A 15,179-nucleotide genomic window follows, 5' to 3' on the forward strand; every position below is an offset into this window, starting at 1 on the left:
AAGAGAGGCCCCAGAAATCAACCCACACAAATATGTCCAATTAATATTTGACAAAGGAGGTAAGAGCATACAATGGAGTAAAGACAGTCTGTTTGATAAATGGTGTTGGGAAAATTGGACAGGTACTGTTTTTTTTTTTTCTTTCCAGGTAAAGTGTCTTTGCAAAGTCCCACCTTTAAAAAAATGAAACTAGACCACCAACTCACACCATACACAAGAATAATCTCAAAATGGATAAAAGACTTAAATGTAAATTGTGAAACCATAAAAATCCTAGAAGAAAACATAGGCAGTAAAATCTCAGGCATCTCATGTAGCAGTATTTTCACCAATATATCACCTAGAGCAAGGGAAACAAAGGAAAAACATAACAAATGGTACTACTTCAAACTAAAAAGCTTCTGCACAGCAAAAGAAACCATCAACAAAGTGAAAAGGGAATCTACTGTATGGGAAAATATCTGATAAGGTTTTAATATCCACCTTATCCTCTCTTAATAATTATGATGTGCTCTTGGCCAAAATGACTTGCAGAATATAGTCAGGTTACAGCTTATTTTCAGAAAAATAGGTTAGCCATCGTCATTATCATCAAACATAATTAATTGGTCAGATGTCCATATTAATGTGCAGGGCAGCTTGTCCTTTGTTATTCAAAATTTTTTAAATTTAGTTTATATTTCTTTTAATGTAGTAAGGGTACTCTCTCATAATTCCTTAACTGAGACAGAACTATTTACATTTCTTCTCAATTTTACATCCATATTATAAAATAATGCTTTTTTGTAATTGTTTAACATTATTTCCTACACTTCTGTGCATCTTCATAAAAAAACCACATTTTAGTGTTGTCTAATTTTTCCATGAAGCTTCATTCAATATATATTTATCAGCCACGTTTCTAGTTACTAAAGCTACCTGAGTGAACAACGTAGACAAAAATCCCCACCTTCAAAAAACTTACATTATTTCAAAATGTTGCTACTTTAGGCGACCTTTTAAAATAAAAATCCCTGTCTTATAAGACGAATCTATTTGGGTACCTTCATGCATATGTCCAGCACTTACAAATAACATTTATGAACCATTTCTCGTGTCTAATCACTTTATATTGAGTGCACTTAATCCTCACAATAGAAGGAAGTTGCTATTATGATCCCTAATTTACATATGAGGAAGTTGCGGCGTTTAAGGGAATAACAAGATTAGATTCCTCTTGGCTCATAACAAACATTTCAGATGATGCTTTACATATATTTGACGAATGGATAGTGGCTATGTGCCCTTCAGCTTGGCCTAAACACCAACAACTTGTCTTACCCTAGAACAATATAGGCATTTTGTGGGGAGATGGGAAGGATGATAGAAAATGAATGAGTTTTGAGTGCGTTTAGGCTGATGACCTTACAGGTGTTTGGTCATTAGTCAAGTGTGGTTGCCTCATAAGGTGAGAGAGCTGGACAGCGACACCAACTCCCTCCACTTGGGGCCTCAAGCGGAGGTGTCCCTGGGATTCAAGCCCATCAGCAGTGTTGGAGAGTTCCCGCAGAGCCCTGGAACCGGAGGAGACTTGTGGGGGTGCTGGCTGCCCTGAATGTGAGGTTAAACCGGGGGCAGCCAGAGCCCGGAGAAGGGCGCCTGCCCTGGCAGTGGGCATGGGCGGCCGCACCTGTAAAACTGAATAGGATTTGGAAAGATGGACGCTACCTTTGCGTGGTTAAAGCCGCGTAAAGTTGTGGTGGGGGAAATGAATCACTGCGCTCCCCTATCCTCTCACTCTATGGCCCCAAGATTTGTTTCACCCACACGCTTCCCACAGGCTCCCTCCCCTTCCTTCCCCACTCCCCCTACCCACGTTTTCTCCCCGCCCGCCAGGGCGCGCATGCGCAGAGCGATTCCAGGCGCAGCCGCGGGGCATCGATCGACTCGGTGCTCGGCTCCTCCACCGATCTGCGCTCCATTGAGGCTCCTGGTGCAGTCACTTCCGGTTTCTGGCTCCGCTTCCGGCTTTCGGTGGTGACGGGACGCCGGGCGGGCCTCAGGTGAGTTTGAATGAGTTCTGTCCCGCTGTTTTGGTTTCCAGGCCGCAGGTTGGCCTTCGGCCCAGCGCTCCCTTGTGGGAGCTGCGAGCGGGAAGGGACGGCGTGGTGGGGGCTGCATGCACCGGACCTGGGGTTCGCGGAAGGCTAGGCCAGCGGGCGGGGGAGGAATGGAGGCTGCAGCGCCGCTCCGGCGAGGCCTCCCATCTTAAGAGCGTTGTCTGGAGTCAAACGTGTAGAGTCCGGGACCACGGGGCTACTTCCTTGGGCTTCGGTCCGGGGCCTTGGGCGAGTGTGCTTGTGTCGGGAGAGGAGGGAGGCCCCGCGTACCTACCCTGAGCCTCCTCTCTGATCATTTCCCTCCTATTGGCGACCTCGGGTTTCAGATGAGCAGCCCGCAGGTCTCCGAGAAGCCTGCCTTTTAACGTTTGCCCGCACAAGCGGAGCCCCTGTCCGCGGGCCCTTTCCTTGCCAGTCATCCTGTGCTGTTCACATACAGTGGGTGCAGTTAGGTATTTGTGAAGTTAAAGAATATGTGGGGCGGCCTAGGGAATAAAACAAGGCCAGAATTTGCAACTCAAAACGATGTGAAAGATGAAATATTGAGGTGAGTGTGAAAGAGGAGTGCAGAGACCAGAAGACAGGGCGGATTTCCAGGCCTGCGGCTTATTAGCCGCGTGAACTTAGGCAAGTCCCTTCATTCACCTTTAATAACAGCGGCTTTAGGCGCTTACTGCCCAGGCAAGAGCTGTGCTGGGACTTTGTCTCATTTAGTCTCCTGAGTTCTCCTGGCTAAATGCTGTTGACCACCATCCCCATTTTACAGATGGGGACCAGAGAGATTAGGGAACTTTCCCCAGTCACGCAGCTAGTCAGAAGCACAGAGTGGGTTTGAATTCAGATCTGGCTGATAACTAGAATCAGAGCTCTTAACCATCGTGCAGTGCTGCTCTCTCACAGCTCCATCCCTTTATTTATTTATTTTTTAAAAAATATATTTTATTGATTTTTTTTACAGAGAGGAAGGGAGAGGGATAGAGAGAGTTAGAAACATCGATCAGCTGCCTCCTGCACACCCGCTACTGGGGATGTGCCCGCAACCAAGGTACATGCCCTTGACCGGAATGGACCCTGGGACCCTTGAGTCCGCAGGCCGACACTCTATCCACTGAGCCAAACCGGCTAGGGCTCCATCCCTTTAATTGGCTCGAGATAACTGTGGAGTGAGGACAGTAAGTGGTGATGTGTATAAATTAGTAACAGATATGAAAGTGCTATGTAAGTGTACACATAAAGTAGTAGTTCTTGGCAAACTTCATTAATGTTCTAAATGATTTTTACTGGCTGTGCATTTGCTAGTTTCTTTTTCATTTTTCTTCAAATCTCGGGTTTTAAATAATTTAAAAAGAAAAGTTGTTTTATTAGGCAGATGGAAAAACATCACTTGGTTATAAGTGGAAGATAAGTATAAAATTTATTGAATAAAGTAACGTTAAAAATCTTACTAGGTACTAGTGCTCCACTGAGCATTATTCTCCTTTTGTTTAAAAAAAAAAAAAAGCTAGCAAGAGTTGGAGAGCTTTAAAGACTACTGCCAAACTGATGTTTTCTGGCATTAGGGAATGAAAGAGAGCTGAAAAGTTAGTAACACTTGTGTTGTGTCCTAATGTCACACCAAGAGTATGAGTTAAGTCTTCCCTGTTTGTAACAGAATATTTACTGTCTCTCCAGGCTGTTTGGACAGCTTAACCTAAAAGATGGATATCAGACCAAACCACACAATTTATATCAACAATATGAATGACAAAATTAAAAAAGAAGGTGAGTGTGCTTTAAAAAGATTTGTTCATAGCCAAAATGTGCTTAATTACTACTGGCTTAAAAGTTGTACTGCTTCAAAATTTTTCATTTAGTTATCTTTCTCAGTGCCCGAAATTTTGGTTTATCCCTATTGGGTAAGGATTTTAAGGCTTAAAAATAAAAATAGGTAAGGGCTGAAAAATGTGTTGAATCTGTTTTCACTCATAGATAAAATGATTTCAAATAACGTTTTAAGTCAGAGAGCTAAATAGTCTGATGTTATTAAAATGTATAACTGTATAAATGAATACATGAATGGTAGGGAAGCACTTAATTCAGGGTCGTTTTATGAAGAACTTTGTCATTGTTTCATTCACAAATAAGTTGTTTCCCTCTAATTTTACACAGAATTGAAGAGATCCCTGTATGCCCTGTTTTCTCAGTTTGGCCATGTTGTAGATATTGTAGCTTTAAAGACCATGAAAATGAGGGGGCAAGCCTTTGTTATATTTAAAGAATTGGGCTCATCCACAAATGCCTTGAGACAGTTACAAGGATTTCCATTTTATGGTAAACCAATGGTAAGTTAATTTCAGTATTTAATCTCTACTTATGGTATATAGTAGATAAGTAAATATACACTTGAAACTATAGCTATTGCTTTCTGCTTTTAACTGTGTGTTAGAGGGAGTTTGGGTTTGTTTTACTTATTATAGAAACTGTTAGAGTTTATAATTTACTTCTTAATTTATGACAGTTCATATGGACAAAAACAAAATAGCTTGAGATGCAGGATATTTTTTAAAATAATGGCAGTATAGGCAACATTCTTATTTGAAAATAATTAGAAATTAATAATAAATTAGAAGATTAAAAGGAAACCTCCATTTATAAACTTAAAAAAACCATGGGTCAAAGAGGAAATCTAATCTGTTAGATTTAGAAAGTTTCAAAAACGCCATAGTAAAATACTACATATCAAAAGCTATGCAGTCTAGATAAAGCAATAATCTAAGGAAAATTCAGACTTAGAGTAATAGGTTTTATTAATAAATGAAAATGAAGTAATTATGCATGGAAAATTTTGAGCTCAGCAGTGACATGAGGTTCATATTTAGCTGCTGGATAAAGATTGGATTGTGGGAAGGCCAGAAGGAAAGTAGTGAACTCAATTAGGAGACCCTTGGTGTAAGTCCGAGATGATAGAGGGTTGGATCAGGATGGAGACAGAGTGTAAAGCAAGGGGTTCTACTTGTGTGAGTGAGTACACAGGACCTGGATTCCAAAGTGATTTTCTTCTGGATCTGAACTGTGATGGGAAGGTCCAGCATTTAAAGGACCCAGGTCCTCATTCTGGTTCTGCCATTTTGTGCCTGTTTTCAGTTTCACCACCAGTAAAATGTAAGCAGTTTGGATATTTGTTGGTTTAATTCAGAGTTCAGCAAAAGTCTATAAATACCAGATAATAAATATTTTAGGCTTTGTGGGCCACATATGGTTTCTGTTGCATATTATGTGTGGGTGGGTGGTGGTGGTGGGGGGGATGTATCAACCCTTTAAATTGTAATAAAATAAAAAGTCTTAAAGTCCTTTATTTATAGGCCATACAAAAACAGGCCAAGGGCTGGAGTAGACGTGCAGTCTGTAGTGCAGACAACTGACCTAATCCCTTTTATTTTATTTTACCATCTGGCACAGAAAGGTTAGTTGCTTATCTAGGTTATACTTAATATAACCTGTGACAGCATCAGGACTTGAATGCTAGTCTCCTGACCCTCGGTATTAGGATTGTTCTTTTCCTGAACTAGGAGTCAGCATATTAGCAATAAAGGGTCAGGTAGTAGATACTTTTTTAGACTTTATAAGCCAGCTGATCTCTCTTGCAACTACTTACCTATCTTTATAGCAGGAAAAGTAGCCCTAGGTGGATGCAAATGAATGGGTGTGAGTTTGTTCCCTGAAGACCTAATTTACAAAATCAGGCAGTGTTGGCTCAGTAGTTTGTAGATCTATACCAGTGGTTCTCAGCCTTGGCTGCACGTTAGAATCACCTGGGAATCTTTTTAAAATCCTGATTTCTGGGCCTCATCCTCCGGAAATTCTGTTTCTTTGTTACTAATGTTGTGGCCCCACCCCATAACAAAGAAACAATTTCTGGAGGATGAGGCCCAGAAATCAGGATTTTAAGAAGATTCCCAGGTGATTCTAATGTGCAGCCAAGGTTGAGAACCACTGATCTATACCACAATGTCTGATTGAAGAATGAGACTTTTGCTTGTTACTAGAGCAAATTTTCTTCTCATCCTCTATCCAACTTCCCTTTTCCCACCACTTCCCACCTGGTTGGGCACAGTTTGTGTGGAAAGGCGCATCTGTGAAAATGGATTGTGTCTACATATCCTAGTTTTCAGTAAATTGGCACTTCCTGAAACTAGCTTATCTAGTAATATGAAGGAGTAGCATAATTGAGATCTCAGTTGGCAGGAGCATAGACTGGGTTTTAGCTTAGATCTAAAGTTACATTGATATGAAGGGGCAGTTTTTCCTTCAGGGGGTTTTAGGGCTGCTTTGCTGAGTTGAGATGACAAGTTTGCATGTTCCTGTTACTCAGATCCGGGAAAGCTGGAAATTATTTGCTGTATTTGGTACTACTTCACCTTGTCAACTAATTAGTTTAAAATCAATGGGAAAAGTCCATAGACTGATCTTATATAAAAGGTATTTAGAATTTCCATTCTCTGCTTTCAAGAAGGTAGCACATACCTGCTGAATTTGCGGCATCCTGGGAGAGGGAGAAGAACATTCTTTGAGCCATCTTGTTTTACTGATTGAGGTGGTTATAGTTGCTCTCCTGTTTTAACTCCAACATACCAGTCAAAAAGTGAGCAAAATTTTCTATAACTTAGAACTCAGAGCAAAATTATTCTCTGTGATTCAAGGACATTTGATCATTTAATGCCAAAAATACCTCAATAAAGTAGAATCACCCTAAAGGGCTTCTGTGTCGAAACCTTTGGTTTAAATGTAAACCTTGCCTCTTCTCAAAGCCTTGGGTGGGCTTTTACCCTTTATCCATATTTAGTCTCGACCAGGGTTTTTCAACACTGGCACTTTGACATTTTGAACGGAATCATGTTGTTGTTGTGGAGGTCTATCTTGTTCATTGTAGTGTTTGACAGCATCCCTGACCTCAGCCCACTACATGCCAGTTTCATGACAACCAGCAGTGTCTCCAGTTAACATTGCCAGCTGTCCCCTGGTGGGCAAAATCACCTCTGGCTGAGAACTACCGTTCTAGAACAGCCAGCTAAAAGCGATAGCTGAGGTCAGAGATTGTCACAGGTGATTGTCAAAAGGACAGACACCAGAGATCTGCTCAGTTCAGGGAGAAGACAGAAGACCCAGGGAAGGGGGTTGGGAGGGAACCCTTGGAATTAAGTTGTCAGAGTTAGTCTAAGCTCTCAGCCTACCTTTGGTCAAATGATGATGTCTGAGACTAGCAGCGTTGCTTGCAGGGGTAAGTACACTTAGAGCTACTCTAGCACAGCAGCCCAGACCAGAGGATGCCTAGTGGTAGCCTGGTCCCCTCCTGTTTCCCCAGTACATTCATCTCTAGATGAAGTGAACAAAAAGAAAAAGAATTGCTCTTGGTTTTGACAGATTTGTTGTTTTCAAACCCACACTTCTTTAAAATGCCACTTGTTCCTTGCATACTGACATTGAATTCATGCTGTATAAGACAGTTTTGAATAGTAATTTGTAGCATATCTTGTTTTTTTAGTTTCAATTTTTTTTAATCTTCACCTGAGGATGTATTTTTATTAATTTTAGAGAGAGAATCAGAGGGAGAGGGAGAGAGACAAACATCTATTGGTTGCCTCCCTTATGCACCCCGACCAGGGATCGAACCCAACACCCAGGTATGTGCCCAGACCTGGAATCAAACCACAACCTTTTGGTGTAGGAGAATGCTCCAACCAACTGAGCCACCCATCCAGGGCTCTTGTGTGTTTTGATTGTTGTGCTACGATATGCTCAGAGACAGAGTTTCGGCTCTTATGGCTCCAGGGAAGAAATGTTTCCTTGAAGCGGTGGTTGCGGTTTTGTACACTGTAGATAACAGTTTAACTCATAGCAAATGTTTCGGGATAGCTAATTGCATTGGCTTCAGCTCTGTGATAATGCTTTAGGCCAGGGCCTAAAAACTACTCAGAGTGTGGCAGCCATGCCAGTAGTATCACCCACACCTCCTGCATTGGAATCTGCACTTTCACAAACTCTTCCGGTAATTGGAATGCACATTCTAGTTTATGAAATGCTGTCCTAGACCGATGTTTTTCAACGCTGGCCTGTTGTCTTACTTGTGCATACTGGTCCTGCCGGCTGTGGCCTAGTAAGAATGAGTCAGTGGCCTGGTTGCACAAGTTGTGCTGCCACCCTTTTGTTTCCTTTCAAAGCATTTTAAGTTCAAGTTGATGCCACTATTAGTTATTTTATTTAAGAATAATAGAGCAGATTGAGAAGAAAGTCATTCCCAATTTTGGGGGCTTTAACTTTGGAAGTAACAAATTCCAAAAGACACATTTCACAGCTAACTGACACATGTTGACCCTTCTACTGAGAGTCCCTGCTAAGGGATAGGCAACTTTCTCTATTCAAATGCAGTTTTCTCTATTCTTTTATTAAATGGAGAGAGGCAGTGGTACAGCTGTTTCACAGGCATGTTTTTCTCATATGAAAATCTATGGTTTTTCTAAAAGCACAGTTGAATCTAACTTTGTATAAGTTGTGAATCATAGGCCACAACTTATTTTTATTTGGCACTCAGTACATTTGACAGATTTCCTTAGGGATGGGTTTAAAATTACCTTGTAGTGTATTTGGATAATGAAATTTGAAATGTTAATGACTAGTGTAAACCTTGAGCATAATGAAAAGTAACTTGTTTTCAAATAATTAAAACAGCGAATCCAGTATGCAAAAACAGATTCAGATATAATATCTAAAATGCGTGGCACCTTTGCTGACAAAGAAAAGAAAAAAGAAAAGAAGAAAGCCAAAACTGTGGAACAGACAGCACTGACTGCTAATAAGAAGCCTGGTCTGGTAAGATGGACAAAAGTTATTTATTTTCTGGTGTTAAATTTTGATAGGGATGTCTTTGAGGTTCATGCATGCACATGTGTGTAAATGTGTTTAACCCCTAGAGTGCCAGGGAGCACGATTGCACTCCTGTCTTTCGCCAAAAGTGCCAGGAGCTCTATTGCGCTCCTCCTGCAGTGTCCAGTTCTAAGTCTGCTTTTATTAGTGATGAGATATTGCTAAATATGTCAATTCTTGCTGTGAAGATGACGATTTTGTGGAAGATATTGAATATGTAACTTCATTTACTTGTGATTCATAATTTTTTTCCTAAACTGCTGTAAAATCAGCAAAAATGCCTTGGCAATTTTAGCATAGTTCCTAGGATATTGGTTGGCACTCAAAGGGTTAAAGGTGGATTTTTAAGAAGCCGGACTGGTTGAGTTCTAAAGTTCCAATATTAATGTTTAAATAAATTAAAAGATAAACCTTTACATGTGCAGATTTATGTTTGACAGTTTTATTTGAATTTGTATGACAGTTCATCATTCACAGAATATATTTATATCTATTGACTTATTTCTCAAGTTCCACTGCCTATAAACCATAGATATTATCTTTAATCATGAGTACTCCACTCAAACCTGCTTTCTTTGAACAATTCAGGAATTCAAATTTTTAATTTAAAATAATAGATAAAGTAAAATTATCATCCATAAGTAATTACTTTTAGATTAAAAGTGATTAGAAGTCAGTTTCACAAAGTATAGTGCTTGACTTTTGTCTAATTGTTAAAAAAAGCTAAGAAAAATTGTTCCCTTGTTTTTTCTCTTGTATATTTCTTCATAACTTTAAGGCATAACTTTATGACATATTATCTAAAATTTAGGATTAGACCTTTCAAAAATACTTGATAAGCCAAATACATGAATGTTTGAGTCAGAGCTAAGATGTAAATTCTTAAAGTAAAATTAAATGGAATAAGAAATCTGTTTAAATTAATGCTATTTTTATGTAGTGATTATAAAAATAAACACATGCTACTTTTTTAGAGGGATTGAAATTTTTAACTGTTTCTCTTTCTTTTGTTTAGGGAGCACCAAATTCAGTTAATCCCCAAGGAAATGCGACGCCAAACCCTCAGGTAGTATTTTTTTTCATGTGGTGCTTTAAAATAAAACTATATAAAGCAATAGCAACAACATATAACAACTTGCATGTCTCCAAAAACTAAAAATAATTCCATCTGTAAAATATAACATTAAGTTATATAGCACTTTAATGTAGAAACTCACTCGGAATATTTTAATCTCCTTTAGGAGGGAGAAAACCAAGATGACTTTATTCCTCACTTTGGCTAATGAATCAGTGAGGGAATCAAAATGACAGATTTTGAACTGTGAGGCCAGGGAGCAAACATTCCGTAGCCAAGGGCTGTACAGACACGGCTCGTTTCTATTCCAGTTGGCTGAAGGGCTAAACCAGCTTTTCTAACAGACTTACACAAAGTTGTTTTCACATAGTTGTTTCCTTTTTACCCTTGCTCTTTCTTCCTCGGCATAAATATATTTAAGTCTCCTTATATAGATAGCTTACAAACTCTTCTAGATCTCCTTGCTAACGGCCTCAGAGGAAGCCTCAATTATGTACTCATGGTTTCCTTCTTGTCTCCTAGGTGCTAGGGTCTGACAACATTCTTTTTAAAAAAGTTATATTTTGTTTTTATTGTTGACATTATTACAGATGTCCCCATTTCCCACCCTCATTCCCTCTGTCTCCAGATCCCGCCTTCCATCCCTTTGGCCCTCACCACATTGCTGTCTGTGTCCATGGGCTGTGTGTATATGTTCTTTCGCTATTCTCTTCACCTTTCATCCCATTCACCCCACTTACCTCCCCTCTGACAGCTCTCAGTCTGTACCATGTATCTTTAATTTAGAGAATTCCTTATATCACTGAGGTTTTGCTGCTCTGATTTTAAGTTATTTGCATTTTCTTTATTACCTATTTTCCTTCTTTGAACTCTTATAACAATTATAGTCTAGTTTACAAGTGCCAGCACTGAATTCTCTAAGCCTTAAGTTGTTCACTTAAGTTATTCTTTATACTTTATCTTTTTCCCCCCATAAAATTAGCCAGAGAGGGAAGCTTTTTCTTATAAACATGATGATCTCCCTATAGATCCTTATTACCTGAGGATGGGGAATCAAACAGTTTTTAATATCTAAAACAGGGCTTGTTTCTACTTATTTGTGGGTAACTAGACTCATGTATATCTCATTTACTTGCAAAAAACATTAGAAGTCACCAAATAGTGGTTCTCAATTTTCTTAAATGCTGGGAGGTAGTAAGCAGGAATGCAGAGAATTGAATATCACTGTTCTTGGGTAACAAGCTAAAGGAGGGTGATATTGCCGCCTTCTCTAGTTTTGTCAGGATCTTTCAATTATGTAACCCAGATGACAGGATCCTCCAATTATGACAAAATTTAAATATTGGTTTAAATATTTTTAAATACTTAATACTGATAAGATTTATAGTTTGCCAAATTTGTGTTAAGTGATTTGAATGTCTGCTTAGTTACTGTTAGGTTTATATTTATTCCTCTGGTCTTGATTTTCAGCTATAGTGTTTGATGCATGCATTAAGTTTTCATAATCCCTAATAAACTGTACAATGTAGCTCTCTCGAGTTTAGATTTTATGTAAGAGCCAAATGGTTTACAATATTTTTCATACTTACAAGCTAACTTTGCCTTTTTTCTTTTTAATAGGTCCCTGATTACCCTCCAAACTATATTTTATTCCTTAATAATTTACCAGAAGAGACTAATGAGATGATGTTATCCATGCTGTTTAATCAGTAAGTTTTATTATTAAAAAGTCTGTGTTCCAAGATTCTCCTGATAGGACAAATAGCACTTTCATGAGTTGAATCCATTTGTGTACCATACAGCAGTAATTTTTTACAAGCTCGTTGATTTGGTTTGGGATTAACCATGAATTAAAGTTAGTCTTCAGATTTAGCAAATAAAGACATGAATTACCACTGATGTTTGAATTATGAATTCTAATTGATGAGTAAAACTGAAAACAAAGCTTTGATACAGTGATAAGAATATAATTAGCTTATATTATTCCTGCAATTCTTCTAGTGTTAATTATATTTTAATTATATTATTAATTATCTTTACCCTACTCAGGATTTTTGGTAGGAAATAGTACTTTCCAGGAAGTTGCTTAATAAGTTTAAACACAGAATAAATATATGTATTTACATATATATAAATAATTTACATAGATATAAATTGTTTTTCTTCACAGGTTCCCTGGTTTCAAGGAAGTACGTTTGGTACCTGGGCGGCATGACATTGCATTTGTTGAATTTGAAAATGATGGACAGGCTGGAGCTGCCAGGGATGCTTTACAAGGATTTAAGATCACACCATCTCATGCCATGAAGATCACCTATGCCAAGAAATAACATTTGGGAGAGTTGTCTTTAAAGGACTTGGAGTTATTTATAGTGTTTGTTTTCATAACAATTGGTCAGGCCATTTTAATAGTTGGGGCTGGAAGAAATGCAAGTAAAATTTTTGTGTAGATTTTTAAAAATTACCTACTAGTGAACTATGAAATGTGAAGGCCTTAATTTTGTACAATAAAGTTTTATACATAATACTTCATTTATTGGCCCACTGTCCTATTGTCAAATACTTGGGCTAAGTCTAGAGCACATGTTAAGGTAAATAAAACTGTAATAGGATGTTTTTCTGGTATTGGAGCAGCTAATGAGAAACAGTGAACCATTTTAGTAAAAGCAAAGGGGAATTAGATCAAGCTCTTGATTAGATTTTCTATAATGTTATTTTCTATGCATATGAACTGGGCAGGAGCTAAATTTGATCTTCATATTCAAATAAATGAGCATAGTATTTTGCTAGTAAAAGGCATTTCACAAATCTTTTTGTTCAGTGTTGAATAAAGGCCATTTAGGAGTAACTACTTACTGTTTTCTGGGAAAACAGCAAAAAAATGGTGTCTATAAACTTCACATCTTGTACTCTTACCCTCTTGAGGCAGGACTGTTCTAAGGAACACCTGTGTGGTTAATATTGAAGCTCTATTGAAAGACCTCAAGGTAAAGATTTTACAGTCTACAATCTTTTTTGAGAAAAATAAACTGACTTATGAAGGGTTGCCAATCCTAATCTTGCTGTTTTTGTAAGCCTCAAATACCAATGTTCCAATCTTTTCAACGCTTATGTTCTTTAGATTTGATTTATATCTAAGGCCATTGATTCAGGCCCCTGCTTGTAAAACCATGGTATCTAAAGAAGTGGGCAGTTTTTTCATGGATCGTTCATATTAAAGTGACTTTAAAAAAAAATGTATTTTTAATCCTCACTGGAGGAGGGGAGAGGGGGAAAGAGAGAGAAACATCTATAGGAGAGAGAAACATAGATCAGTTACCTCCTGTACACACCCCAACCAGGGATTGAACCCGCCCTGACTGGGAACTGACTCTCCAACCAACTGAGCCACCCTGGCCAGGGCTCAAGTGATATTATTGATCATTTTTTCATATTCCTGTTTTAATATTTCCTTGAACAAAACTTACCACTTAGAATTTGTATTGGTTTTCTTTCAAATTCATACTTGACTATTAACAAGCCATCAGGTCAACTTCCCTCCTGCTCTCTTTCTAAATTATTGCTCTTAACTTTACCTTCAAGCACATTTTTGTCTTTGTTTTCCTCTTTGGAACTCAAAGACTTGTATTCCCATCTTGCCTGAGTCCTCCCTTTCGGTGGCCAGCAGCTGCCTTCCTCCCCTCTCTGTGGGGTGTCAGTCCAGTCTTTCTGCTTCCGACTCTTCTGCAAGCCTGCCATGAAGTCTGTGCTCTGCGTCAGGCTCTGAATTCTCTCCTGGCTAAGAATGTTCACTCCTGAGTGCAATAGCTTCGTTGCAGCTTTATAATAAGTGGTCCCTGGTTTGTTGTAAATCATAGCATCAGTACACATAAGCTTGAAGTTATCCTTCAGTTCTGTAGACTGATAGTCGGTCTTCTTCATGGTACTAAAATCTATTGGGTGGTTAATGATCATGAAGTAGCTGGGAGCAATAAAGTCAGTCACAGGAAATGAAAAGAAAGCACTTGGGTCTTTTATTTGCAACTGTCTCATCAATTGATTCAAAGAGGTGTGTGTTCTACTTCTTGTTTGGCGAAGGAGCTTGGGAGGCTTGTCAGGAGGCAAGTCTAATCCTGCAGGGGCCTGGCCCTGGAGGTCTTTTTCTGCCTCATTCTCCACATGATCCCTATCTGGCTTCTTTCTATCTTCCTTCACACGCTTCTGTGTTTCTCCCTTGAACCTGCTTTTTGTCTTTCTCTTTTTCTGAGTTCTGTCCTTGTGTTCGTCATGATCCTTCTCTCAAAAAGGCTTGAGTCGTGCCCCAAGCTGCAGGTGGAGAGCTTGTTGACATCTTTCCCTCCTACTTGGAGGACCAGCTTCAAGGGCTTCTCGCATGTTCCTAGTAGAGGCAGGTGTTTGTAAGGCCTGTGCTTCTTGCCCATGTCCCACCAGAACCGTGGTGCCTGCCCCTCGAGGCAGGCGCAGGCCCTGCAGCACCACATCTGGACAGGGCCAGGTGAGGGAGGGCCCAAGCGGGGCCTGAGAGAGAGCTCCAGCCCCTCCAACCCAGCCCGAGAGCCTCATGATCTTAATTTTATAGAGAAGATCTATACACACCTGAACACTTATTCTAGCCCCCCTGCCCTTATTTGTAACTTTCCACCAGTCCCATTAACCTCAATGCATTTACTGACTTGCTCAAACCTCCCTGTATGTAATCAAACTTTAGAAAGCAAGGCTTCATGAGGGAGGAAAGATAAGGAAAAGGAGCTAATTATTCTTTGAAGAAGACATGTTCAAACTAGGCTTTTTTGACCTTTACCCATCTGTGGGAGTGGGAGTGTCTAGGAGTATTTGGAGGGAACAGTGTTGCTACCCATCTAATATAGCGGTTCTCAATTTTGAATTTGATTTTCGGCTTTGGCTGCATATTAGAATCATCTGGGAAGCATTTTCAAACATTTTCTAATCCACACTCCATATCAGTTAAATCCAGGGTGAAACCCATTCATCAATCATTTTTAAGCTCCTTGGTTCCAATGTGAGTCAAGGTTAAGAAAGAACAAAGTAGATTTCTACCGTACAAGTATGTTATAATGATTAGATCATTCTTTCAAATTGTGTTT

General features: G+C 39.2%; 1 protein-coding gene across 3 annotated transcripts; it reads left to right on the top strand.

The window, feature by feature from the left end:
* The first annotated feature begins 1,907 nt into the window (after positions 1-1,907).
* On the top strand, positions 1,908-12,882 carry SNRPB2 (small nuclear ribonucleoprotein polypeptide B2). Of its 3 annotated transcripts, none has more exons than XM_006087972.3 (7): positions 1,908-2,042; positions 3,771-3,860; positions 4,248-4,420; positions 8,805-8,945; positions 10,015-10,065; positions 11,695-11,783; positions 12,245-12,882. In XM_006087972.3, exons 2-7 carry the CDS (start codon positions 3,797-3,799, stop codon positions 12,402-12,404), a joined length of 678 nt encoding a protein of 225 aa, XP_006088034.1. In that variant the 5' UTR covers positions 1,908-2,042; positions 3,771-3,796; the 3' UTR covers positions 12,405-12,882. The 3 variants fall into 3 exon arrangements, with proteins under 3 accessions (XP_006088034.1, XP_023608977.1, XP_014310621.1); XM_023753209.1 differs by lacking the exon at positions 1,908-2,042 and adding an exon at positions 2,432-2,726; XM_014455135.2 differs by lacking the exon at positions 1,908-2,042 and adding an exon at positions 2,432-2,646.
* Positions 12,883-15,179: the final 2,297 nt, after the last annotated feature.

Source organism: Myotis lucifugus, unplaced genomic scaffold (assembly GCF_000147115.1).
Source record: "Myotis lucifugus unplaced genomic scaffold, Myoluc2.0 scaffold_42, whole genome shotgun sequence".
Classification (NCBI taxonomy): Eukaryota; Metazoa; Chordata; class Mammalia; order Chiroptera; family Vespertilionidae; genus Myotis; species Myotis lucifugus.